This window comes from Chamaea fasciata, unplaced genomic scaffold (assembly GCF_029207755.1).
Source record: "Chamaea fasciata isolate MVZ Bird 193981 ecotype frontalis unplaced genomic scaffold, bChaFas1.0.hap1 SCAF_17, whole genome shotgun sequence".
NCBI lineage: Eukaryota > Metazoa > Chordata > Aves > Passeriformes > Sylviidae > Chamaea > Chamaea fasciata.
Window position 1 is genome coordinate 14,585,927 of NW_027094102.1, and position 23,270 is coordinate 14,609,196.

Here is a 23,270-nt window from a genome sequence, read left to right on the forward strand (position 1 = left end):
GTAACTGGTTTTCCTCCTTTCTTTCTCTCCTTTAATATTATCTTCCCTTCCCTCCCTCTGGCTCTGCTCCCCTCTGCCCCCCATTTCCCCTTCTCCAGTATCAGCCACTAGGTTTGCATTTTGCGTGCAACTGCTCCAGACATTCTCCTGGCCCCCTGCATGGGGGCATCCTTGGATCACTGTCCCTGGTTGGAGGGGGAGGGGACAGGCAGCCCCCTCCCTGGGCCTGGAGTGCATCCTGGTGCCTTCGAGGGCACCATCCTTGCCCTTGCTGCAGGCTGTGCCCAGGCAGGCTGTGCCATGGGCAGTGCCAGCCCCACAGGGAGCCCCAGCACTGCCCACCTCCTGTGCTGCCAGGGGTGGCTGAGCTGCCTCATGGTTCTCATGTTCTCCTGAAACTCTCTTCCTGTGAGTTTCTTCCTACCTGCTGTTCCAACAGTGGCTGGATTTTAGCAGTGCTTTGTTCTTGGCACTCATGAGGCCTTTAGCTGATGTGCGGGAGGAGCACGTGGATGTACAAGGTGTCCCTGACAGCAGTGACCTGGTGTCCCCTGCCAGCAGCACGGTGACATTCCCTCTGTGACTGTGCTGCAGGATGCTCCGTGGCCTTTGAGCCTGCTGCTGAGCCTGTGGTCTTTTACACTTCACAGGGAACCTTTCACAGGTGACACTTTCTGAACACTTGGTTTCAGCATGGTGGGTTCTGAGGAGGTGTCCCTGATGAGCTGGAAAAGAGGGATGGCCTTTGCAGGAATCTGAGCTGTAATATCTGGTAGGAAAGGCACAGGGCCTTGCTGATAGCTTCAGGTGGTTTCTTTCCATGCTCTTGGCAGTCTGACAAATTCTCATGGCACATGGATGAAGCTGAGAGTGAAGCTACCCAAAACCCCAGGCCTTACTTTCAATGAAATCTCACCCCTGGGAATTGTCAGAGCCAGCTGAAAACAAGGGGACAGCCAGCTGTGTTCCCCTGCCTCCAGAGAGACCCTGTCTGGCTAATGTGTCTGCTGGGAGCTCCGCTCCCACTCTGTGCCACCAACAAAACCCCAGGTATTGCAGGTGCCACCAACCAGGGCAAAGCACTGTCCCCAGAGGGGACACTGGCTCAGTCCCCAGTGTTGCATCAGCCACTTATTTCCAGTCCCTCTCTCCATCAATGAGTTGCCAGGTTCTTTGTACAGAGCCTCAACTCTGGCCTTGATGATAATAATAATAACAATAATAATAATAGTAATAATAATGATGATGACGTAGCCAGGCAGACCAGCTGTGCCACTGGTGCCAGCAGCAGTCGGGGCTAGGGTACTGATGCCTTTAACTCTTCTTGCTCCAATTGCAATACAGGGCTCGGAGCACTGGGTATTTATAGAGAGAGAAGCCCCTAGGCTGGAAGCTGTAGCTCTGAGGAAAACTCTGAGAGCCAAGACGGAAGAAGCACGTGCAGGGACCTCGGAGGGGAACACGAGTGGGAGCCTGATGAAAGTGGAGGTGACGGTAGGGAAAGCCAAGGACGTGGCAGGCCAGGAAGAGCCGGCAGCTGCAGCCTTGGAGACAAGGAAGAGAGCCAAAATGATTGCTAGTCCCGAGGATTTTGAGTCTGTGTGGGAGGATGAGCTCTATGAGAAGGAAAGCAGGGGTGAGGCCAGCCCGGGGGTGGCACATCCCCCTGCCGAGAGCGTGGAGGGGGAGCCCCAAGAGCCGGGCAAAGGCGCAGCCACCAGGGAGCCAGGGCTGCCCAAGCCCTGTCGGCAGCCTGAAGAGAGGCAAAGGACCAAGATTTTGGAGCCAGAGCCTCCCCAGGGAGGAGGTGAGCTGCTCTCCAAGGAACATGCTTCTGCAGCCTTCAGGAAGCAGGAGGCCAGAGTGCCAGCCACAGCCCCAGAGTTCCTGAAAATTAAAGTGAAGGCTGGCGACGACGGCTCAGAAACTTCTGCAACCCAGAGGATCATCTACTTAGGAGATCCAGAGGGGGAGAAGGACAGTAAAACGCACCTGGTCTTGGACACTGGTGGGTGTCTTGGCTTGGAGGAGAGACCAGAAGCCCCAGTAAACACATCCAGGGAGGGACCTGGGCATGTGGCACCTGTGGCAGAAGGATTCCAACCCCTCTCCTCAGCAAGTCACCAACACAGGACAGTGTCTGGAAAACCCACTGGAGCACCGGAGCTGCCTGGGATGGGCTGGGATGGGACCAGCCTGGGGGGACGTCCCCTCTCTGGGTGGGAAGAGCTGTCCCTGGAGCCAGAGAAAGGACCTGGTGCTGGTGTGCCTGGAGGAGCACCCATGGGAAGTGAAGCCCTGCAGTGTTCCCAGGAGGTGGGACCAGAGGAGACGGAGCTGCAGAGCTCAGTGGGAGGCTTTAAGCCATGTGGCCTGGCAGGGGATGGCCCCAGGGCTGAGGAGCACAGAGGGAGCCCAGCACAGTCCCCAGATATCTGCCCAGCACTGGAGGGGCTCTCGGGAAGGGTTGGAGCAGACAGTGACAGGGAGGAAAGTGCCAGAGTGGTTCTCCAGATGGAAGAGATAGAGCCCAAGTCACCTCCATCATCAGCTGGGTCCTGGCAGGGCCACACTCACACCGTGGGGCTGGAGGGGGACAAACCCAGTGCTCCTGTACCTCCACCCCTTCCCCAGAAACCCAGCCCAGTCCCTGTGGAGCCATCTCCAGGCACGGAGCCTCAGGGCACCAACCTGTCCCCGGGCACCAGCCCTACCAGAGGGGTGGCCATGCCTGAGGGTGTGAACCACTCCGTGGAGGTGGCACTACCCATGGGCATCAAACCTGAAGCTGAAGAACAATCCCAAAATGTGGGATTTGCCTCATGGAAACCCCATCAGGGGACACGTCCTGTTACAGGAGAGCCACCCCAAAACACAGACTCTGCAGCAGAGTCAATCCAGGTTAGAGACGTGGCCACCAGGGAGGTTGCCCAGGACATGGACACAGCACAGAGCAATGCCCCTGCCACTGAAGAGCCACTGCAGGAGGAGAAGCCCATGATCAAAGAGCTCTTCCAGGGCTCAGGACCAGAGAAGCCAACCAGAGATGAAGGCTCTGGGATGGAAGAACTGTCCCATGACAAAAGCCTTGGCATGGCTGAGCTGCCCCCCAAGGGAGAAGAAGCAGAACACCAGACTGAGACAATCCTGAGAGACTCACCCCTCCACACTGCAGATCCCAAAGCACAAGAGTCACACCAGGACTCGGAGTTCAGTGTGGGACAAGATCTGCAGGGTGGGAGCTGGACAGTCGCAGAAAGCACCAGGGACAGTGACCTGGCTCCAGGGCAGCCACTGCAGGATGAGTCTCCTCCCAGAATAGCTGCTGATGTCCCACACTTCCAGTCCCCTGCAGCAGGATTGTGCCAAGGAAGCGAGGCATCCCAGCTCTCTGCCCTGGTGAATGAAGGCAGGGCAGGGCAGTCAAGTGGTGAGACACATCCAGCAGAGCCTGGAGTATTGGTGTGCATGGCTGGGCTGGCAGGAGCTGTGTCCCAGGAGCGTGGGCATGCTACCGTGGCCCCAGGAAACCAACAGGACAGCAAGAGCTTCACGGACACCTCAGTGGCCTCCAAGATCAAGATGTTTGAGCAAGGCGAAGTGGAGCAAAGGGCAGCCCAGGAGGGACAGGAGTGTGTGCCTGAAGCTGAGACATCGGTGACAGCCACAGGGAAGACAAATCTGGCACAGGACATGTCTTTGAGCACTGGCCTCGCCTCACCCCTTGCAGTGGAACCTGTGTCCAGTGTGAGCTCCTTAGCCCTTGGGCAAGGGGCTGGTTCAGGAGACACCTTCCAGCCTCGCTCCCTGAAGGAACATGTCTCTGCTGACCCCGAGCACGAAGAAAATAGTGTTGACCTGGCCTCGCCCGACTCCGGCTGCGAGCTCACCCTGGCCGAGGCCGTGGTAACTCCACTGAACTGTCCGGACGGGACATTCGTGCGCATGTTCTGTGGCTCTGCCCGTGTCCAGTGGCTCCTCACACATCCATTGACTGGCAGCAGGCGCTTTGCATCCCTGTCCTCTCTGTCTGTGTGTGTGGTCAGGCTTCACTGGCTGCATGCGCAGCCGCTGCCCAGTCGGTTCATCAGCTTTTGTTTTGTGCCGCCTCAACATTCTGGCTCCCTGGAGAATGCCGCCCGCTGAACCCAGGAGGGGCACCCGAGCTCCGTGGCCGGGAGCAGGAGAGGGCGCCGGGGGGTGGCTGGAGGAGCTGGGACTGTCACGGGCATGCAGCCCCAGCAGCAGCGTGCCCACGCTTCCAGCTTCACCCCTGCATTTCCTACGTTGGTTGATAACCCTTCTTGCTTAGCTCCCACCCTGCCCTGCCTTCAGCAAGCTGGTGGCCAGATGATGGAGTAGCTTCCCTCACTCTTGTGAGCACTAGAGCAGCTCCTGCAGAGTTCGTTTCCTTCCGACTAACCCTTTTCTCTAATCCAGAGCAAATCTCAGGAACCAAATGGGGAAGAAAAGGATTTATGTGACCCATCAGTAAAATCCAGTCTGAAAGAAGAGAATGTAAAGGCTGCTGTTCCAGTGGTCTCGCAGGTCTCAGTGCTGTTTTGCTAAGTGCTTCTCCCGGCAGTGTGAGCACTCGCCCCGCGGCCAGGGCTGTGCTGCCCCTCCGCTCCCCTTGCAGGGCTCTCTGTATGTATTGGTCAGACACACTCCCCAACACGTGTCTGCAGGCGTGTTCCTCCGGGGCTGCTGGACACCCTGTGTTTTGTCCATACCTCTCAACCTCCCACAGTGCCGAGGGAGGGTGTGCCGGCACAGCCAGGCCGGGGGGGGGATGGCCCTGGCTGCAAACGCTCGGAAGCAGAGGCCAGGAGGTGGGGTTTCTTCTGGCATCGGTGGGCTTAGAGCTGTTCCTAAGGGACAACTGGGTCTAGATTTCCCATGGCTTCATGGCAAAGTGTGGCAGTGGGACACGTCCCCTCTGATGGCAGTGTTGAGAGGTATGTCCGTGTCTGGAGAAGAGTGGATGGAGGGAGGTCATCCCTTGGCTCTGGCCGTGCTGTCAATTACACTGACCAGGTCACCCTGAGACTCACCTGAGGCCTCTGGAGGGGCCGGTGGTGTCAGTGGGGCAGACTCACCCCGGGGCAGCTGTTGGGCTGGACCTCCCCCCAGGATGATGCTTCACAGAATGCTCGGTGGAATTGGCTCACTCCTTCTCAGTGGAATTGGCTCACTCCTCCTCAGTGGAATTGGCAGCCTCCTTTGCTTCTCCCTCACTGTGCCTGGCTGATGGGCCCTTCCCTTTCAAACTCTTCTCTCTTTCTTTCCCTTGTTTCCTTTTGAGTCACTGATAGCTCTGCGTCTGAGCTCTTTCTGAATGTCTCCTATCAGACCCATTGTTTTGCATCCATCTGCTTCCACTAGTGCACTGAAGTGCCTCCAAGCTGGCAGAGCTTTTTTTTTTTTTTGTCTGACCGAGCCTTTTTGAAATGATTCATTGCCAACCATCTTTTGGCACAATCCAATTGAGTCACCTTCTCTCCCCCAGCAAAGCCACTGCTGTCAGAAAGGTTTCGGTCTCCATGCTTGAGTTGTGTTTGACTCTACTCTGTGATGTTTGCTGCAGCCTTCCTCCTCCTCCTCCTCCTCCTTCTCCTCCTGCCGCCGTGTCCCCGTCGGTGCTGCCCCGCGGTGCTCACGGCCCCGTCTCTCCACGATTGTGTCTCCTTCAGAGAGCGGGTGTGAGGGAGGGCCCTGAGGAGAGGGTGAAACCGCCCCGGCACAGGGCCCCTGAGAGCGACACCGGCGATGAGGAGCCTGACCAGGAGAAGGACTCGGTCTTCCTGAAGGACAACCACCTGGCCATTGAGCGCAAGTGCTCCAGCATCACAGTCAGCTCCACCTCCAGCCTAGAAGCGGAGGTGGACTTCACCGTCATCGGGGACTTCCACGGCACAGCCTTTGAGGACATCTCCCGAAGCCTGCCCGAGCTGGACAAGGACAAGAGTGAAACAGAAGATGAAGGCCTGGTTTCCTTCCAGCACACTGACAAAGTAGCTCCTGGACTGGAAGAGGATGTCAAAGGCAGGGATAAGGTCTCCCAGCCCAGCCCAGATGTCTCCCAGCCAGAGGTACACCGGAACACCATTCACCGGGACCGGCACGGTGCCATCAAGCCTCCGTGTCCCTTGTGCCCGGCGTTGCCTGGCGGGTGTGCGCTCCTGGCTGGTTTTGGGGAGCATGCTGGCTGCCATCCCCCATTCCTGCCCAGTGCACGCTGTGTCTGTGTTGCATGGCTGTGTTCTGTGCTTCGTGCATCTGCTAACCAGGAGAAGTCACTGTCACCTCTCGGTCCCGGAGTGTGGCTGCCCCGCCCTCAGCCCACGGCAGCATGTGCGCCACAGGGACGGCACGTGGCACTAACCATCGCAGCTCTCCTCGTGTCCTGCATGAATTCAGTGACCAGTCTGTGTAGTGCAGAGCCACGTGCTGCTCACTAACCTCTCTGGTCATCTGGGGCTGGGAGGGATTGGCCTCGTGGAGCCGCCCTGGAGCTCATGGAGGGTCACTCTGCGCTGGGAGGGATCATAGCAGGGCTAACAAAATTGCATGTGCATGTGTGTGGGGCTGAATGCACGCATGGGGACCGAACAGCAGAACCAGCTCCGGCTCCATGTGGCCTTGTCTCTGTGCTGGGCCAGGGCCATCTCCGGCTCAGCCACCCAGGGCAGCCTGCAGCCCTGCAGGTAAGTCCCCAGTGCTGGCCAGAGCTGCTGAGGTTAGTCCAGATCTAAAGCCAGGAAAGAACTGCAGAATTGGAGGGAGCTGTCTCTGAGCCAGCCTGGAAACCCTGGTGTGGAGTGGCCAGTGCTGTGGCCACGGGGAATCCGCTTCAGGGCCAGTGTGGGCAGGGGGCTGTTGGCTCGGGAATACTGAGCACTGGTGAAGCATCCCCGTGCAGGAGCCCTTGGCAGCTCCAGTTTCCTACAGCAGGGCAGTGCTGGCAGCCTGTGTCCATTGTCCTATGCCAGGCTCTGACACCCCAGGTGTACCCAGAGCCACCAGGAGCTGTTGCAGATCACAAAATGGCTGTGGCACGTGCCTGAAACAGGTTTGGTGGATCTCACTTGGCTTTTGAAGAACAATTTGTCCTTATCCATGGTGTCCATAAATCTATCCAAAAAGTCCCAGGGACAGAGCAGCAGGCCTGATTTAGGGTGTGTGGGTTACAGGGCACTGTGGATGGTGCCCACCTGCCCAGGCCAGCATCCCAGCCCTGCTGTTTGCCCAGGTAGGACTCAGTGTGACACTCACAGGACATCGTGTGTGTGGCACCTGTGGAGGAGCAGGGGGCACAAGGAGCACAGAATCAGGAGTGTGGCTGGGTTGGAAGGGACCCTAAAGGTCTCTTTGCAGCGCTGTGTCATGGACAGAGCACTTAGGGCTGTTGGCATCGTGCCCCAGGGCCTGGCTCTGCTGACTCTCTGCTGTTCCTCCTGCAGCCTTCAGCCGCAAAAGCAGATGCTGCGACTATGAAGAAGCCCGAAGCAGAAGCCTCCACTCCACATCAGGTCAGCACCACACACACAGTTCAGGTGACGTGGTGGCTCCCCAAAGCCCCAAAGAGGCTGAGCCCTCTTTGAGGGGCCCCAAAGCCTCAGCCCACCAAAGCCTGTCCCTGGCAGCAGTGCTGGGAGGGCAGGGGCTTTGTGGGGTGATAGAGGGCCTCTGCTCACCCTTGGCTTGGTGAAGTCCCCAAAACACAAACTAAAGCCCAGCCAGAGATACTGTCTGAGTGTCCCTGGCCCCACCTGCCATGCCGCTGGGCAGTGCTGGCACACAGGAACATCTGTAGTGGGTGACAGCCACCAGCTGTCTGTGGCCTCACCGCCCTCCCTGGGTTCCTCTGGCAGCAGGGATATTGTCACACTGTCCCTGCAAGTGCCACTTATTCTCTGGTGGCACCTCGAGGCTCACCTGGTTTCCTTTGCCCTGGCAGGTGGACGGAGGCACCCCTGGCAGCAGGGACACCACCACCACCGCCCAGGCTGGCACCACAGAGACAGCGCTGGTGACCTCAGTAAGCAGGGCTGGCCCTCGAGGGGAGGGGAGCCATCTTCCCCTGTGGTCCCTCTGTTCCAGCTGGAGTGACGGGGGCCAGCTGTGCTGGGGGGACCCTTCCCCACGGGGGATGTCTTTGGAGAGTGACGCCTGCCACATTTGCCCCATGCCAACATGAGCCAACATGCTTGTCTGCTCTTCTTTCAGGATCATGGCACCAAGGCTGGCAAAGGGGCTGCTCCCACCACAGACCTTCGCTCCCTGTCACCGGTGAGGGAGCCCAGTGGTGTCACCAGCCAGGCCAAGCTGGGGAAGGCAACCCTGTGGGGCTGGGAGTGGGTGGGATTGGTCCCATGGGCCCCCTGCTCTGTTCCCAGCACTGGCACCTGGCTGATGTGCTGGTACTGGGAAGGACAGAAGGATGCTCAGAAGGCTGGGGACCAAGAAGTCAGGAGACCCCGACCCGTGGGGGTTTTCCTATGCCAGATCCATACTTTGAACATCTGCGTGAGGAGGATAATTCCCAAAAACAGCCCAGTCCCTGATGCAGTGGGCTGAGATGCATTTAGCTCTGGGTGTCCTGCAGGGTCACCCAAGGCCACCCACAAAGTCTCCTGACTCCAAGTGGAGGTGATGGCCACCAACCATCCTGCCCAGCACAGCCCTTCCACTGGAAAGGGATTTCTTACTCCATCCCCTCATTTTGATGGAGTCCAGCCTGGCCCAACACCCAGTGCTGCCCCCAGGCTCATCCCTTTGTGCTGTAGGGAGAGCAGAGCTGGCACTGGGGCTGGGGTACCTGTGCATCCTTCCCAGCCTTCCTTCCCAGCCTTCCCAGCCTTCCCAGCCCTTGGCATGCTCAGTGGGATGGACAGAGACAGAGGAAGCCTGAGAGCTCTGTGCTAGAGTGGCCTGAGGGTGGGTGAGGAAGAGCCAAAAGCAGCCATGAGACCATCTGTCCACTGCAGAGGCCTCTTCCAGCAGCTGTGGGCCGGGGATACCTGTGGAAACCTCTCCCTGTTCCCCCACGCCCTCGGTGCAGCTGGAAGCACAGCTCAGTGCCTTTTGCCCTTGCCATGCTTTCCCTCCCGTGCTTGGCTGAGCGGGTGCATCCCAGTGGGAAGGTCCTGGCTCACTGGGAGCTGGGCTGGGGGTCCCAAACGATGTCCCCTCCCCTGCAGATCTCTGGCGGCTCCGCTGGGAAGGAAGTGCTCACCAGCATATTCAGCGCCACTGCGGAGACGCTCTCCACTTCCACCACCACCCACGTTACCAAGGTGAGAGCAGCTTCCTGAGGGCCACTGAAGTTAGGGGATGGGTGAATTTATATTGTGCTTGGTACAGCAGAAAGGGCCCCTCTCCTTCCAACAAGCCAAGAGCTGCGTGCTGTCCCATGGAAATGGCAACCCCACAGAGTGCTCTGTGCCTTGAGCACTGCCTGTCCCATCCAGCCAGGTGTGACCACAGCAGGCAAGCACAGCCAGGGGTCCATTCAGCCAGGGGCAGGCCAGGGGTGGGAAGTGAAGGGGATGAGGCTGCAGCAGAGGGTCTCACCCATGGCCATTGCATCCCCAGATGAAATACATGCTCTTCTTCCAGGGAACAAGGGACAGGATAAGAGAAAATGGCCTCAAGTTGCACCAGGGGAGGTTTAGATTGGATATTAGTGAAAATTTCCTCACGGAAAGGGGGGCCAGGCACTGGCATAGGCTGCCCAGGGCAGGGGTGGAGTCCCATCACTGTAAGGGTTTCAAAGATGTGTAGCTGTGGCACCTGGGGACATGGTCAGTGGTGGCCTTGGCAGTGCTAGGGGAGCAGTTGGGCTTGGTGATGTCAGAGAGCTTTGCCAGCTTCAGTGATTCTGTGATTCTCTAAAGACAGCAGCAGCTCTGTGAGGGAGCTGAGCAGCAGGAGGGTGTTTGGTATCTGCCCCCAGCTCTTCTCCTTCCTCCCTGTGGGCTGCTGTGTATCACACATCTCCCTGAGTCGAGGGCAGTGGGAGCTGTGCTGAGTTACAGGGCAGTTCCTGAGGGAATGCTGGTGCTGTTCCTGCTCCCATGGCAGCTCCCTGCCTGGAGCTGGCTGCTGGGACAGGGGTGAGAGCTCTCCTTCTCCTCACGCAGACTGTGAAAGGAGGGTTCTCCGAGACCCGGATAGAGAAGCGCATCATCATCACGGGAGATGAAGATGTGGACCAGGACCAGGTAGGAGCAGGATGCCCAGCCTTTGCCCTGTTCTGACTGTCCCTGGATGAAGCACTGCATGTTTCTACTTCTGGCTGAATCTGTTTTCCCCTGTTGTCCAAAAACTGACCACCGAGGCCCCCGACCTGTTGAGCAGGGTGGGTTCCCATGGGTGTAGTGACCCTCAGGCCATCTCTCACCATGAAGCCTTGGCAAAGGTCACATTCCAGTGCAGAACAGAGAGATGGCATAGCTTTTTAATGATCATAAACACATTCCTAGGTGCTCTTTCTCTGTTGAAATACTCCAAAGTGACCCAGGTCACCTCTCTCTTCCAGCACAATCTCACTACAGGTTGAGTCTCTCCAGGGTCAGAGGACAAAAAGTGACATACTTTTGTGATGAAACAACGAAGAGTGACACAAGTCTTTAGGGCTCATTTTCCTGTGGCCTCACCCTTTGGGATTTGTTACTTAAGAAAAAAAAATAAAGAGATAAAGTAATTTAAAGGCTCTAAAATAATTTTTAGAATTTTAATAATGAATTTAATAATTCCTGTAGATTTTTCCAGTGTTTTCCTTTGCCCAGGTTTCAGTAGGACATCTCTACAGAAAACGGCAGAGAAAAGCAGCATGTGAGGGCTCCCAATCATGGATGAATTCCCAATCATGCTGGATTCCCATGCTGGACTCCAGCCTCTTCTGCCAGGCTGCTGTGGGTTCAGCTCTGAACCCCTGCATTCCTATCCTCCTGGAATCCCACTCTGCTCCCTGGAATCGTACTCAGCTGCTTTCTGGCTGCAGTCAGGGTACCTGATTGCAGGAGAGGGAGGATAAATGCTCTCTCTCACCCTTCTGCTTTCCAGGCACTGGCTTTAGCAATCAAAGAGGCAAAACTCCAGCACCCCGACATGCTGGTAACCAAAGCTGTGGTGTACAGAGAAACAGAGCCCTCTCCAGAGGAAAGGGACAAGAAACCTCAGGTAGGTGGAGAAGCTGCCAGGTGTGGTTTATGCCTGCTGGGTAATGGGGGTATAATAGGTCACGGTCACTGGTCCCCACCAGCCACAGGTGTTGGCATGGTGGCTCTGGGCACAGCCACCTGGTGGTGGTTAGGAGGCCACTACCATGCCACCAAAAGCAATGCTGTGATGTCACCCTGCTGTCCTGCTCAGCACAGGGCTCAGAGACATTTGATGTAAAAAGGAAAGGACCTGCTCATCCCCATGGGGTGGGGAGGGAGTGAAGGGACCTCAGGTTTGTGGGTAGGCTGAGGCACTCGGCGACAGGCTCTGCAAAGCCCAAGTATCAGAACAATATTGGCAAAAATGATCATTTCTTTACAAAAACCATACAGTTTTTCAGTCACACTCGGATCCCCAGGTTGAGTTTTTATACACACAGGTGTAGGCAGCAGCACACAAGGTTTGCACCTCCGTGCAGACACCCCAAAGCTGTCACAGTCCCAGACACTTACCCAGAGCTTGGGCAGTCCTGCCCTACCCTAAACCCCCTTTTTGACCCCATTCCCCCCTGTCAGCCAGGAGCTGCAGCTCCTCTGGGTTGGCACAGCCACCAGACCCCTGTGTGGGAGCAGTGGTGGCAGAGGTGGAGAGGAGAGGGAACAGTTTTGGGGGCTCTGGCAGCAGCCAGGCTGCAGGTGTGTTTGGAGAGGCTCCTCAGAGCTGGGATTTTCCATTTCTTTATTATAGGAAGGTTTTGATTGGCAGCTTTTAAGCCTGGAAAAGCAACCAGTAATGCAGCTGGGAAGGTCAGGAGAGGCTTGTGGAGCTGCCTCGTCCTGTCCCACAGTACAGACAAGTCCAGACATTCCTGCATCCCATAGGATCCCCCCCAGTTTTAGTTGAAGGGCTTAAAGTGAGGGAGCAGCAACTCCCCCTCATGTCCTTCATGCAACACCAGCCCAGTGCCTGAATTCCTGCTAATTACCAGAGCTCCTGCTAATTAAATGCAAACTGTGGCCCCAAGTGTTTGCAAAGTTTCTATCCAGTGCCCTCATCCAAAGAGGAGCCTCCATGATTGGCGCTCCATGACTTGGTCCTTTCCATCTGCCTTGCACAGGAATCTTGACCAACATGTTCCTGGAAGTCAACATCTTATTCCAACCTGGAGAACGGGAGAAGGAGCCTTCATGCTGGATTTGTCAGCAAGACATAGACATCCTAGCTGCAATGTTCATGGCAAGAGACAAAAATTTTTAAAAAAGGAATAGCAAATATATTATATATATATATACATACATACATATATATATATATATATATAAAAACAGGAAACAAAACGCATCCTTGCACTGCTGCTATATGCTGGAAACGAATAGTAAACAACACCACCAATAAACAAAGCCAACCCTCTGCAGATAAATTGAAGAATTTCCTGGATTGGTGATCAAATCAGATTTAAAAAGTCATAATAATAACAATAATCTCGGTAACAATACAATAAGCCACCATCTTGCATGTTACATGAAAGGACACACAATCATGAGTTCATTTGTTGCACACTGAATGGAAAGGAAAACTGCTTTGCAACAAAGCAAGTAAGCAAACTGAAGTAAAGAACCACAAGCAGAAGCAAAACCATTCCCCACCTCTGGAAAGAAGAGAGAAAAACATTCAAGTTATGACCTTAGAGTTATTTTCCAGTTCACAAGTGTCGTTTCGCCCTTCTCCTCATTCCATGCTGTTTTTTTGCATTTTCTGGGGGTTCTGTTAACTCTTCCCCTTCCCTTCCTTATCTTCTCTGTGCACTTGTCCAACCTCTTGTTCTCTGAAGGTATTTAGGAATGGGTTTAATTTCAAACAAAGCAAATGATATGTACATGGTTTCTCATCTCTAACGAGCAGCCTGTGGGGTTTCATATGGATGTGCATTTCAGTTCTGTATATTATTCTATATAACAGAGGGGGAGGGAGGGAACAATGCTGAAATAATTCAACAATGCTGGTACAGATGATGCCAACATTTTTCAATTATTAACTCTTGGATTGACTGTGGTTGGTGTACTTGGAGACTCTTAGATCACACTTGGGACTCTGAGTCCTGCAAGAAGGAAATGGGAAAGGTTTTGGCCGTTGCTGGCTGGGGGGAAGGGGAGAGGGCGAGGGACAGGAATGTCCTGCCGGCTGATCTGCAGTGTGTGGTGGTGAGGTTTGGAGGGGCAGCGGTCACCTGGAGGGGCACGGAAGGCTCCAGCTCCAGCAGCAGGATGGGCTCCCAGCCCCCCTGTGCCGCGGGGTCCGCTGGGAGCGAGGTGGGAGCCGCAGGGCTCGGGGTCCCCTGCAGCCTGCAGAGCCCTGCTGGTGGGTGGGGTGGGTTTGCTTTGTTTCTGGATCCCAGTAATGGAGGTACTTGAGTTTTGTAGTAGGGTCAAAGGCAGAGGGGCTGTTTGTGCCCTGCCTCCCCCACTACCCGGGGTGTGACGGCAAAGGGCTGGGGACAGCGCTGGCAGTGCTCCCCTGACCTGCCTAGAGGTGGGCAGTGGAGGGACCGTGCTGTGTCCATCCCTGCAGAGTGTCCCCAGCATCCCAGGCTGGATGACAGAGCCCAGGAGGCGTCGGTGGAGCTGCTCCCAGCTCAGCCTTCAGCCACAGGCTCCCTCCAGGGCTGCCTTTGGAAGGGGATCGTGGGCCAAGCCCAGGGCCTCGTACACTGTGAACCAGGCAGTTCGGGTAGGCTCGGAACCAAAACCAGAAAGGAAAGGAAAGAAATGGGTTTCCTTCTCGGAATTGTCTCTAGCTCCTGCAGAAACAGAAGGGCCCATGATTCTGCACCATTTTGCCTTCAGTCTCCCACCCCTCACACAGACTGTGCCCAGGACCAGGTGCGTTCTGCCAGGCCCTGCTGGGGCTCGCAGGATGCCCGGGCAGGAGCACCTGAGCCACGAGGATGCTGTGGGCAGACCCTGCTCCCACCTTCACTGTCGCAGGAGGGAGCTGCTCCCTGGCAGCTGCCCCCCAGTTGCTCACCAGTGAGTCTGTTCTCCTGGCAGAGAGGTTTCTCCTACAGGCGTGGAAGGCAAGAGCACAAGGGCTGCTGCCAGTGCCCGTGCCCATCCCCAGCCTCTGGCCACGCACCTTCAGAGAGCACAGCCCCAACGTAACAGCAGTCAAGGCAGTTGCAAAGAGGCTCCTTTTCTCTCGTTTGTTTTTGCAGTGCCCCCAAGCCAGCCATGCCCAGCAGTGGCACTGCCAGGGGTGCTGGAGGGCCAGGGTCTGCCCGCCGTGCTGGCATTCACCAGCACATGGCACAGTCCTGGGTCGGGGGAGCCCACCTGGCTTGGGCACCTGCACAGCCCACCCAAGGCCACTGTGACCCTCCAGAGTTGCTTTTTGGCATTGTCTGGGAAGCGAAGGCTCCTGTGGGATTGAGCAGCCTTCAGAGTTAGGCTCCCTGTGTGCTTGGGCTGCCATGAGTTCTGTTTGCAGTGAGCAGCCCCTGGCTCCCGCAGCGTGTTCATGGGTGGCAGTGTTGAAAACTTGTTTTTTCTTTAAAAAAAAAAGAGAAAAGGAAAAAAAAAAAAAGGAAAGAAAAAAAAGCTCACTGCTTGTTTTCCTGGCGAGGTGTGGCTTTCTGCTGCTCAGCCTCAGCCTGCCCATCACCACGCTCTGTGTCAGATAGCTGGCCATTGCTTGTTTTCTTCCAGGGGCCTTTTCTGTGGAAAGGGGTGGGAGACATGAGTGCCTGTTTTTACCCAATCCCACAAATTCATTCTGAACCTGGCCTGCGATTGCATGAGTAATAATAACAGTAACAATAATAATAATAATATTTATTTTTATTTGAGAAGCACCTTACCAACCAACTGCAACGCTCTGTTGTTCCTTCACTAACTCTCCTTTTCTCTTCCCTTGTTCTCCCTCTCCCCCTTTGGTCATACTCCTTTTCAGTGCTTGGTGGTGTATGCGTGTGTGCTCACTGTTCTTGTATTCAATAAAAGTGAAATAAATGTGTTTGATGCTAAATCAGCCTGGGGCCTCAGTGGACTCTTTCCTACTGAGAGGATGGAGAAGTGAAGAGGGAACCTTGCAACAGGGGGCACTGCACATGGAAATACCAGGCTTTGTCTAAAGAGAAGATTGTAGAAATCATGGAATCCCAGAATGGTGTGGACTGTAAGAGAATATAAAGCTTATCCTGTTCCATCCCCTGCCAGGGACAGGGACACCTTCCACTGTCCCAGGCTGCTCCAAGCCCCAATGTCCAACCTGGCCTTGGACACTTCCAGGGATCCAGGGGCAGCCACAGCTGCTCTGGGCACTCTGTGCCAGGGACTCCTCACCCTCCCAGGGAACAATTCCCTCCCAATATCCCATCGAACCCTGCCCTCTGCCAGTGGGAAGCCATTCCCTTGTCCTGGCATTCCAGGCCCTTGTCCCAAGTCCCTCTCCAGTTCTCCTGGAGCCCCTTCAGGCACTGGCAGGGGCTCCGAGCTCTCCCTGGAGCCTTCTCCTCTCCAGGTGAGCACCCCCAGCTCTCCCAGCCTGGCTCCAGAGCAGAGGGGCTCCAGCCCTGGGAGCATCTCCACAGCCACCTCTGGACTCCTTCCAACACCTCCACATCCCTCGAGTGCTGCAGACCCCAGAGCTGGACACGGTTCTGCAGGTAGGACCTCACCCCACCAAGGGCAGATGAGGATGTTGCCAGGCCGGGAATCGCAGCCGGGAGCGGCTTCGCGTGGAGGTGCTGAGGCTCGGACACACCGTGGGACAGCGAAGGTGGTTGTGAGGACGGCCAGGATGCAGGGAGGCGGTGGGAACTGGCCTTCTCTGGGGACTCTGTCGTCCTGGGAGGGTGGACGTGGTGCTGGGACAGTGTCTGTGGTGCTCAGCGGTCTGTGTGTCTGTCCCGGGGGGCTTCTCGGTCCCTCGGTCCCTCAGTCCCAGGCACGGCTCTTGTGCTTCTGGCCCGCTGCGGGGCTGGGAGCACGGGGGTAACGGCAGCCAGCTGGGGGGACTGGGGACCGGCTTTGGGGACAACGGGTCAGCGGGGAGCGGCCGGCAGCCACGCAGAGACCACGGGCAGCAACGCCGTCCCGGGGACGGGCGGAGGAGACAGGGAGCAGGGCGGGGCGGCCGGAGGGCAGAGCCGGCCCGCGGAGCCCGGCCCCGGCGCCGCCCCGCTCTCGGGGGCCGGGCAGCGCGGCCGCTCCTCCCGCCCGGCGCCCGGATATCCGGGCAGGCCCGCCCGCTGCCGCTGGGAGCGGCCCGGCCATGGCGGCCCTGCGCTCGGACCCCGAGCTGGCCCGGCAGCTCTTCTTCGAGGGCGCGGCCGTGGTGGTGCTGGACGTGCCCGAGGGCACCGAGTTCGGCATCGACTACAGCGCGTGGGCCGTGGGGCCGCGGTTCCGCGGCGTGAAGATGGTGCCGCCGGGGCTGCACTTCGTGCACTGCAGCGCGGCCGGCGCCGGCGGGCGGGACGCGGGGCCGCGCTCCGGCCGCTTCCTCAGCCTGCGGCGCCGCGAGGTGCGGGTGCTGCGCTGGGACCCCGCGGGCGAGGCCGTGCGGCCCGAGCCCCCCGAGCGGGGCGAAGCGCTGCGGGACAGCCTGCGGGAGCTGGACCCCTTCCTGGGGCCCTACCCCTACGAGACGCTGAAGAAGTGGGTGTCGCTGAGCAGCTTCATCACGGAGGCGGCGGCCGAGGAGCTGCAGCCCGAGAGCGGCCAGATCTGCGCCTTCGCCGAGGTGCTGCCCGAGGCGGCGGGGCGGCACACGCGGGACCGCGCCGGGCAGCGCCGGCCGCCGCTGGGCGCCGAGTGCCGCAGCTACGCCGAGGGCCTGGCCCGCCTGCCCCGCATGCGGCCGCGGGCCGGCACCCAGATCCGCTTCTCCGAGCTGCCCCGGCAGGCCTTCCCCGACGGGGCCACCCCCGAGGAGATCACCCGGCACAGCATGGACCTGAGCTACGCCCTGCAGCGGGTGATGGAGCGGCGCTATCCCGGCCGGCCGCTGGGCCTGCTCGGTGAGCACCGCCCGGGGCCGCCGGCGCTTGTGTTCCCGGGTGGAAGCTGTGCCTGTTGCCCGCACGCCGAGCCGTCTCTGCGGGGCAGCGCAGGAGTTTGTGGAGGTTTTAGCAGCCCGAGGGGCTGTTCCCATTGCCTGGAGGAGACTGAGGCCGGAGCTCCTCCCAAGGGGAGCTCTGCTCTGTGTGAGCAGGGAGAGCACCTGAGGGAACGGCTGGAGCTGTCAAGGGAAATTTAGGTTGGATATTAGGAAAAGGTTCTTCCCCCAGAGGGTGCTGGGCACTGCCCAGGCTCCCCAGGGAATGGGCACGGCCCCGAGGCTGCCGGAGCTCCAGGGCTCCTGGGACAGTGCTCCCAGGGATGCCCAGGGTGGGGTTCTTGGGGTGTCTGTGCAGGATGAGCCCCGTGGGTCCCTTCCCACTCAAGATGTTCGGTAATTCTGTTCCATGACTCTCTGGTGTGAGGACATGGTGCTGCAGCCCAGATTAAGTCAAAAGCAGCGGTCACAGGTGGCCTTGGTGCCTGGCACTTTACCTGTTCAGTGAACTTCTTGAGGACATCTCATCCAGGGTCCTGGGAGCACCAAGTGGGCATGGGCACCCCCAGACCCTTGCTCCTGTTTGCTTGGGCAAGGGGTGTGGGCCTCCCAGCTGGTGGTTCCTGGTGCAGTGACCAGCTGTGACGGTTCTGGCTTCTTGTTCTCTGCCAAGGTCAGGGTGAATAATACACGGGAGTCAGAGTTTCATGTTCAGACTCAGCATTTATTATTTCTTATATTACAGTCTCATGAGCTGTGAGTTCTTACTAGCAAGTTAGAAAACGAAGGTAAAGTGGAGTGCCTCTAACTCTCTCCAAGGTTATTTAAGTGCTAGTTACCCAATGACCAGGTGACACCTATGTTTTTTGTATTTCTGACCCAGTAATGACCACCCAAGGCCTGCATGTGGGCCTTTTTCACCCGATTACAGAAAACCACCCAAACCCATGAAGAAGGAGGACGTAGACAACACCCAAAGTCCTCCACCTTGGCTCACATATTACTGTATGCTAAAATCCCAAATATTTTTCACCCTGTGAGATCACACAATACTATTTAAACTACACACCCACAACCCGAGTGCTATCAACTCTGGAAATCTGTTCCACGGCCTTAAGCCAAATGTACTGCCTCCTTGAGGGTCAGTGCCCTTTAGAACAGAAAGCCTGAAATTTTCAGCCTCCAGTGTTCCAGAACCAGCCCCTCCCTGGCCCAGCTCCCTGTGTGCTCCATGTGTGGCTGGTGACAGTGGCAGTGCCAGCCCTGCTGTGGGGACACCAGACCTCCCAAAGCTCAACTGCTCCCCGGCCTATTTTGCAACCTGTGAAACAAATAAATGCTGAGTCTGTGGAGGTCCTGGAGCAGGGTTTTGTTTTGTTGCAGGATGGAGGGAGAAGCCCTCCCAGCTTCCCAGCTGGAACCCAAATTTGGAATAAGCCTTTGTTTGTAAATTCTTCCATTTTTTGTACATTAATGTTATACAATTTACTCTTTTTCAAAATTTCCAAAGACAGCTGTAGGATGTAGAGAGAGCAAATTACCTTAGGGAATGGTGGCAAAGCAGTTGATGGTAAGCATCCAGTGGGATGAACCCTGGCTCTTAATTCAACAAGGCAAACACACTTATTGGTGTGCTGCTGACCTCTGCCAGGATGCCAGGACAGAGGTGTTTGCAGTCCCATGTGGCAATGGACACTCAGCACAGGCAGGCTGAACTTTCAGAATAACAGGTCTGGCTTGATGTTTGGGTCTGTTGTTTGGTGTTGTTTGCTGTCTGTAAAGTCCCTCTCCAGTGCTAATCACAGTTACAGGTGACCTGCCCCATTTTGCTTTGCTTTGCTCCAGCAGAGGAGCAGCACAGCGTCAGTGTTTGAGGTGAAAATGCACTTTGCAAAAGCCAAACCAGGGTTTAGAAATCATTTACAGAGCTTTGGGGAGGACACATTCCCAGGATGTCTGTTTAGTCTTACGTGTTTTGTTTTGCTTCCCTTCTCTGAACCCACACAGCTGAGTTGCAGTTTGCCTTCATCTGCTTCCTGATTGGGAACGTGTATGATGCCTTTGAGCACTGGAAAAGGCTCCTGAACATCCTGTGCCGCTCAGAGGAGGCCATGGGGAAGTACCAGGACCTTTACATCAACCTCATTTCCGTGCTGTATCACCAGCTCAACGAAATCCCGGCGGATTTTTTTGTGGACATTGTCTCCCAGGACAACTTTTTAACCAGCACCTTACAGGTGTGTTTGTGGCTGTTCCCTGGGAAATGGGAGTGGGAGGGAGGGCAGACAGGGCAGCAGGTCTGGGGAGAAGCTGCCAGAGGAATTAAGCTGCGTGGGAGATGGGAGCCTGTCTAAGCACACAGCAATTTACTTTTACTGTTTCCCTCTGTTATTCAGCAAGAAATTTCAGCTCAACAGCTACAAGAGAGGCTGGCTACTACAGCATGGTATCTGTTTAATTTTTCCAAAATGCCATTCTTTCTTAAAAAGAAAAAAACAACACAAAAAACTTTGGCATGAGGGACTGATGGTGATGATTTTTGGAATGGTTGACTCAGTGTGCAGGGAAGCTGCAGCAAAACATTATTGAGCTAAGGGTCGTGATTGTGTTTAAGAAGCTTTTCCATTCCTTAGCACACCTGAGGATTTCCTGTAGTAAAGTTCTTATCTAGAGGGAATTTATGGTTATTCTAAAATGCAAAAGATACTGCTTCCGCTGAGGCAGGTGGGGGCAGATCTGTGGCTCAGCTCCAATGAAACCAGTTACTCCACTGATGGTGACTGTGCTGGCAGTGCAGCAGACTGGCTTAGTTTACAAAAAAAAGCCCAAAACAGATACACTGATAACGCTGAGCAATGGGAACCAGCCCTGCAGGAAGCTGTGGGCAGTTGTGCTACAGGTGCCCTCTCCTTTCCCAGGGAGCAGTTCCGTTCCTCTCCTTGTTAACCCCAAGTTCTTGCTGTGGTTTTGGGGAGGGTGGAGGCGTTTGGGTTTAATTGCTGGGTAAAAATGTTTTGGGAAGCATTGCTTTAATCAAGTGTCTTTCACATTTTTCAATTGTGATTCTTACAAGTCTTGGGAGGGTTGTAATTTATATTTTATTTCTGTTGGTAGATTTTTTTCCATCGCACTACAGGACTGGACAGCCCAGCTGTGTTTGCAGCAGGCTCAGAGCAGTGCTGTCAGTTCCCAGCAGTATCCAGAGTATGGCAACCAGCCCTTCTCTCCTCTTGAGGGGAATTTGGCAATCTGGGAAGCCCTTATTGCTGGTTCTGGCTGCCTGAGTCTTGTCCACCCCTGGGCTCCCTCAGCAGGAGCTGTGCTGGTGTCAGGATCACCCTTAAGCCCTGGCAGGAGTCACCACATTCCCAGTGACAAAGAAGAGCCTTGCAAACTGAGCCCTTTCTCACTCAAGAGTCCTCCATTTCTCTGCTCCCTTGGGATTTCCCCAAAGTGGTGCCAGGGGAGCTCTGGGCCTTGCCTTACCCCTCACTATGCACACTGACATGGAATTCTCTGCCCTCTGGCTGTGGCAGGGGCTCAGAGCTGTGGGGGAGGGCATTGTCTGTGCAGCTCCTGCTCAGCTCTGGAAGCAGTAACTTCATTTTTGGGGTTTAATCCAAGGCAAGAAGAGCACAGCACAGCCACCAATGACTGTGCAGCCCTACCAGTGCTTAAAGAAAAAAAATCCTACTTGGTAAAAAAATCCTAATTGTATGTGCAGTTCATTGGGAAGAAGCAGGAAGTATAATCTTCTAATAATTTTTTCCCTACCAGCAGCATTGCTGTGTAAGAGTTCTCTTAGAGGCAGTTTTCCAGTAGAATGAGCAAGGAAAAGGCAAATGTTCATCCACAAAGCAGCGAACTTTGCTGCTCATTGTCAGTGTTTTATCCAGCTTTCAGTAGGTCTTCCCCAAATAAGAGGCTGCATTTTCCCCAGAGGAGATTTCTCTTTATGGAAATTAGTTCTGGATCACAAGTTCAGGAGAAGCAGAACCAGGCTGATCCATGCTGGGCTCTGGGGCTTAGTGCCCAGGTAATCACACACAGATGCTTTCCCTCTCAGGTGCCAGCAGAGGCTGTGGATTTGTGACATGTTAATAGGTTTGTGCCTGGGGATGGAAGGCAGTGGTTGCTCTAGGCTTCAGCACCCTGTCCACAAGGTGGAGATAACCAGGCTGTTTTCAGAGCTCCCGTTCCTCTCTGACATTCAAGGTGTTTCCATTAAGTTTCCTCCGTATCCTAAAGTCTTGGTAATACCATATTACAAAAATATTTTGGGAGACCTCTACCCATGGAAATGAGGGGTGCAGTTATCTACTGGCCTTTTGGACACTTGCTGGAAATTTGCCTACTAGTGTTTGAATTGGTTTTAATTCCTTCTGTCAAGACTTTTTCCCTAGCTCACACTTTGACATATTTCAGAATTCCACAGTACAAATTCAGTTACAAACATGCTCCTGCCTTAGACAAAGTTCTTACCTGAGTGCAGATAATTCTGATGCTGACTCAGTGGTGTGAAGCCAGGATTGGGCTGTGAGGTGAGAGGTATGGGCTTTGGTTTGGTGCCCCCAAAGCTGGAGTTGTCCCAGGGTGGTAGATCCTTACCTGGTGCTCCCTGGTGTCTCAGCAGGGAGGAGATGCCCAGCTGGTGCCATGGCTGAGCTCTCCCTGACCTCTGCTCTTTGTTTCAGGTGCTGTTCTCCTGCACATGCAGCTCTGCTGTGGATGAGACTCTGAGGAAAAAGGCTGAAAAGTTCAAGGCTCACCTGACGAAGAAATTCAAATGGGACTTTGAGGCAGAGCCTGATGACTGTGCTCCTGTGGTGGTGGAGCTGCCTGAGGGCGTGCAGGTGGACTGAGCCAAAGGCCCCCTCAGGAGCTAACAGCTTCTAAAATGACCCCTTCCTTCTCTTCTGCAACCTTGCCAGCTTCTTGAAGGCTGTTTCTGAAGCTGCTCCTCTTTCTGCTGGAGAAGCAGATGTGGGAAACCCAGGAGGATTCTGAGCTTTGTGAGGAGACCAGAGGTGTTGGAGAAGTTTGAGTGTTGCCACGTGGCTGCTTTGGGCACCTTGGGGTATGCAGCATCTGCTCCATACAAAGTCATAGAATCACTAAAGTTGCAAAAGACCTTTTGATATCATGGAGTTCAACCCTAAATCCAACACTGCCACAATCATCCTGCACTCAGCTGTCCTCTGCATCCCTGCTCCCCTCTCCTGCTGGAGCTGATGCCCTGCTTGGAGAGCACCCGTGGTTAACAGGTGTAATCCCACGGAGGGGTTTGTGCAGCCCAAACCCAGGCTGTGAGCTGAAGTTCAGCTCTTCCTGGGCTCGTGTTGCAGTGGTGTCACCACTGCTGTGTCGAGTGCTCACTGTTGGGGAGGTGGCTCAAAGCCACAGCAAAATTCCAGCCCAGTACCTCATTCCTTTTCCTCCCATTCTGTTAAACCCTTTTGTATTTACTGCTGACACTGTTCTGCCTAGTGTAAAAGAAAGTGAACACTTTGGTGATAGGAAATAGTTACTGGACTGTAGTCATCCAGGTGATAAAGAACAGAGCCAGCATGAGATAAAGGATCAGATTTCCACATGAACTGGATCCTCTGTTTTGTTAAAATTGGCAATCCTATGTTTTTGCTTGAAAACAGTGACTGAAAATTAACAGTTTGTAACAGTCAGGTTCCCATGATGAACTGCACTCTAGCAGCTGAGAAAAGAGAATATAATTGTACTTCCATTGTGGTGGGTTTTTTCTTTTTGCAAGGTTGTAGTACAGACAGCTAATCATTGAATCCCAGAATGGTTTGGGTTGGAAGGGACCTTACAGACCATCCAGTGACACCCCGGCCAGGACAGGGACACCTTCCACTATCCAGGTTGCTCCAAGCCCTGTCCAGCCCACCCTTGGGCACTCCCAGGGGTCCAGGGGCAGCCACAGCTTCTCTGGGCACCCTGTGCCAGGGCATCCGCACCCTCCCAGGGAACAATTCCTTCCCAATATCCCATCTAACCCTGCCCTCTGGCAGTGGGAAGCCATTCCCCTT

At 55.4% G+C, this 23,270-nt stretch overlaps 2 protein-coding genes across 11 annotated transcripts in view; both read left to right on the plus strand.

The window, feature by feature from the left end:
- The window catches only part of EPB41L1 (erythrocyte membrane protein band 4.1 like 1), a 64,328-nt gene extending 49,136 nt beyond the window's left edge, over window positions 1-15,192 (plus strand). For 4 of the 10 annotated variants that reach the window (XM_066199260.1, XM_066199264.1, XM_066199262.1 and 1 more), the window contains 10 exons: window positions 1,345-3,906; window positions 4,441-4,548; window positions 5,694-6,092; window positions 7,464-7,532; window positions 7,961-8,041; window positions 8,230-8,292; window positions 9,204-9,299; window positions 10,146-10,226; window positions 11,071-11,187; window positions 12,287-15,192. In XM_066199260.1, coding sequence (XP_066055357.1) covers window positions 1,345-3,906; window positions 4,441-4,548; window positions 5,694-6,092; window positions 7,464-7,532; window positions 7,961-8,041; window positions 8,230-8,292; window positions 9,204-9,299; window positions 10,146-10,226; window positions 11,071-11,187; window positions 12,287-12,295 — 3,585 coding nt within the window. In that variant the 3' untranslated portion in view covers window positions 12,296-15,192. The remainder of the gene's footprint in view (window positions 1-1,344; window positions 3,907-4,440; window positions 4,549-5,693; window positions 6,093-7,463; window positions 7,533-7,960; window positions 8,042-8,229; window positions 8,293-9,203; window positions 9,300-10,145; window positions 10,227-11,070; window positions 11,188-12,286) is intronic. The other 6 variants (XM_066199266.1, XM_066199268.1, XM_066199263.1 and 3 more) reach the window with 5 other exon arrangements.
- Window positions 15,193-16,425: 1,233 nt separating this feature from the next.
- Window positions 16,426-23,067, plus strand: AAR2 (AAR2 splicing factor). The gene is made up of 3 exons (XM_066199035.1): window positions 16,426-17,185; window positions 19,231-19,460; window positions 21,918-23,067. The coding sequence occupies exons 1-3, from the start codon at window positions 16,438-16,440 to the stop codon at window positions 22,083-22,085; spliced, it is 1,146 nt and encodes a 381-aa protein (XP_066055132.1). The 5' UTR covers window positions 16,426-16,437; the 3' UTR covers window positions 22,086-23,067.
- The last annotated feature ends 203 nt before the right edge of the window (window positions 23,068-23,270 follow it).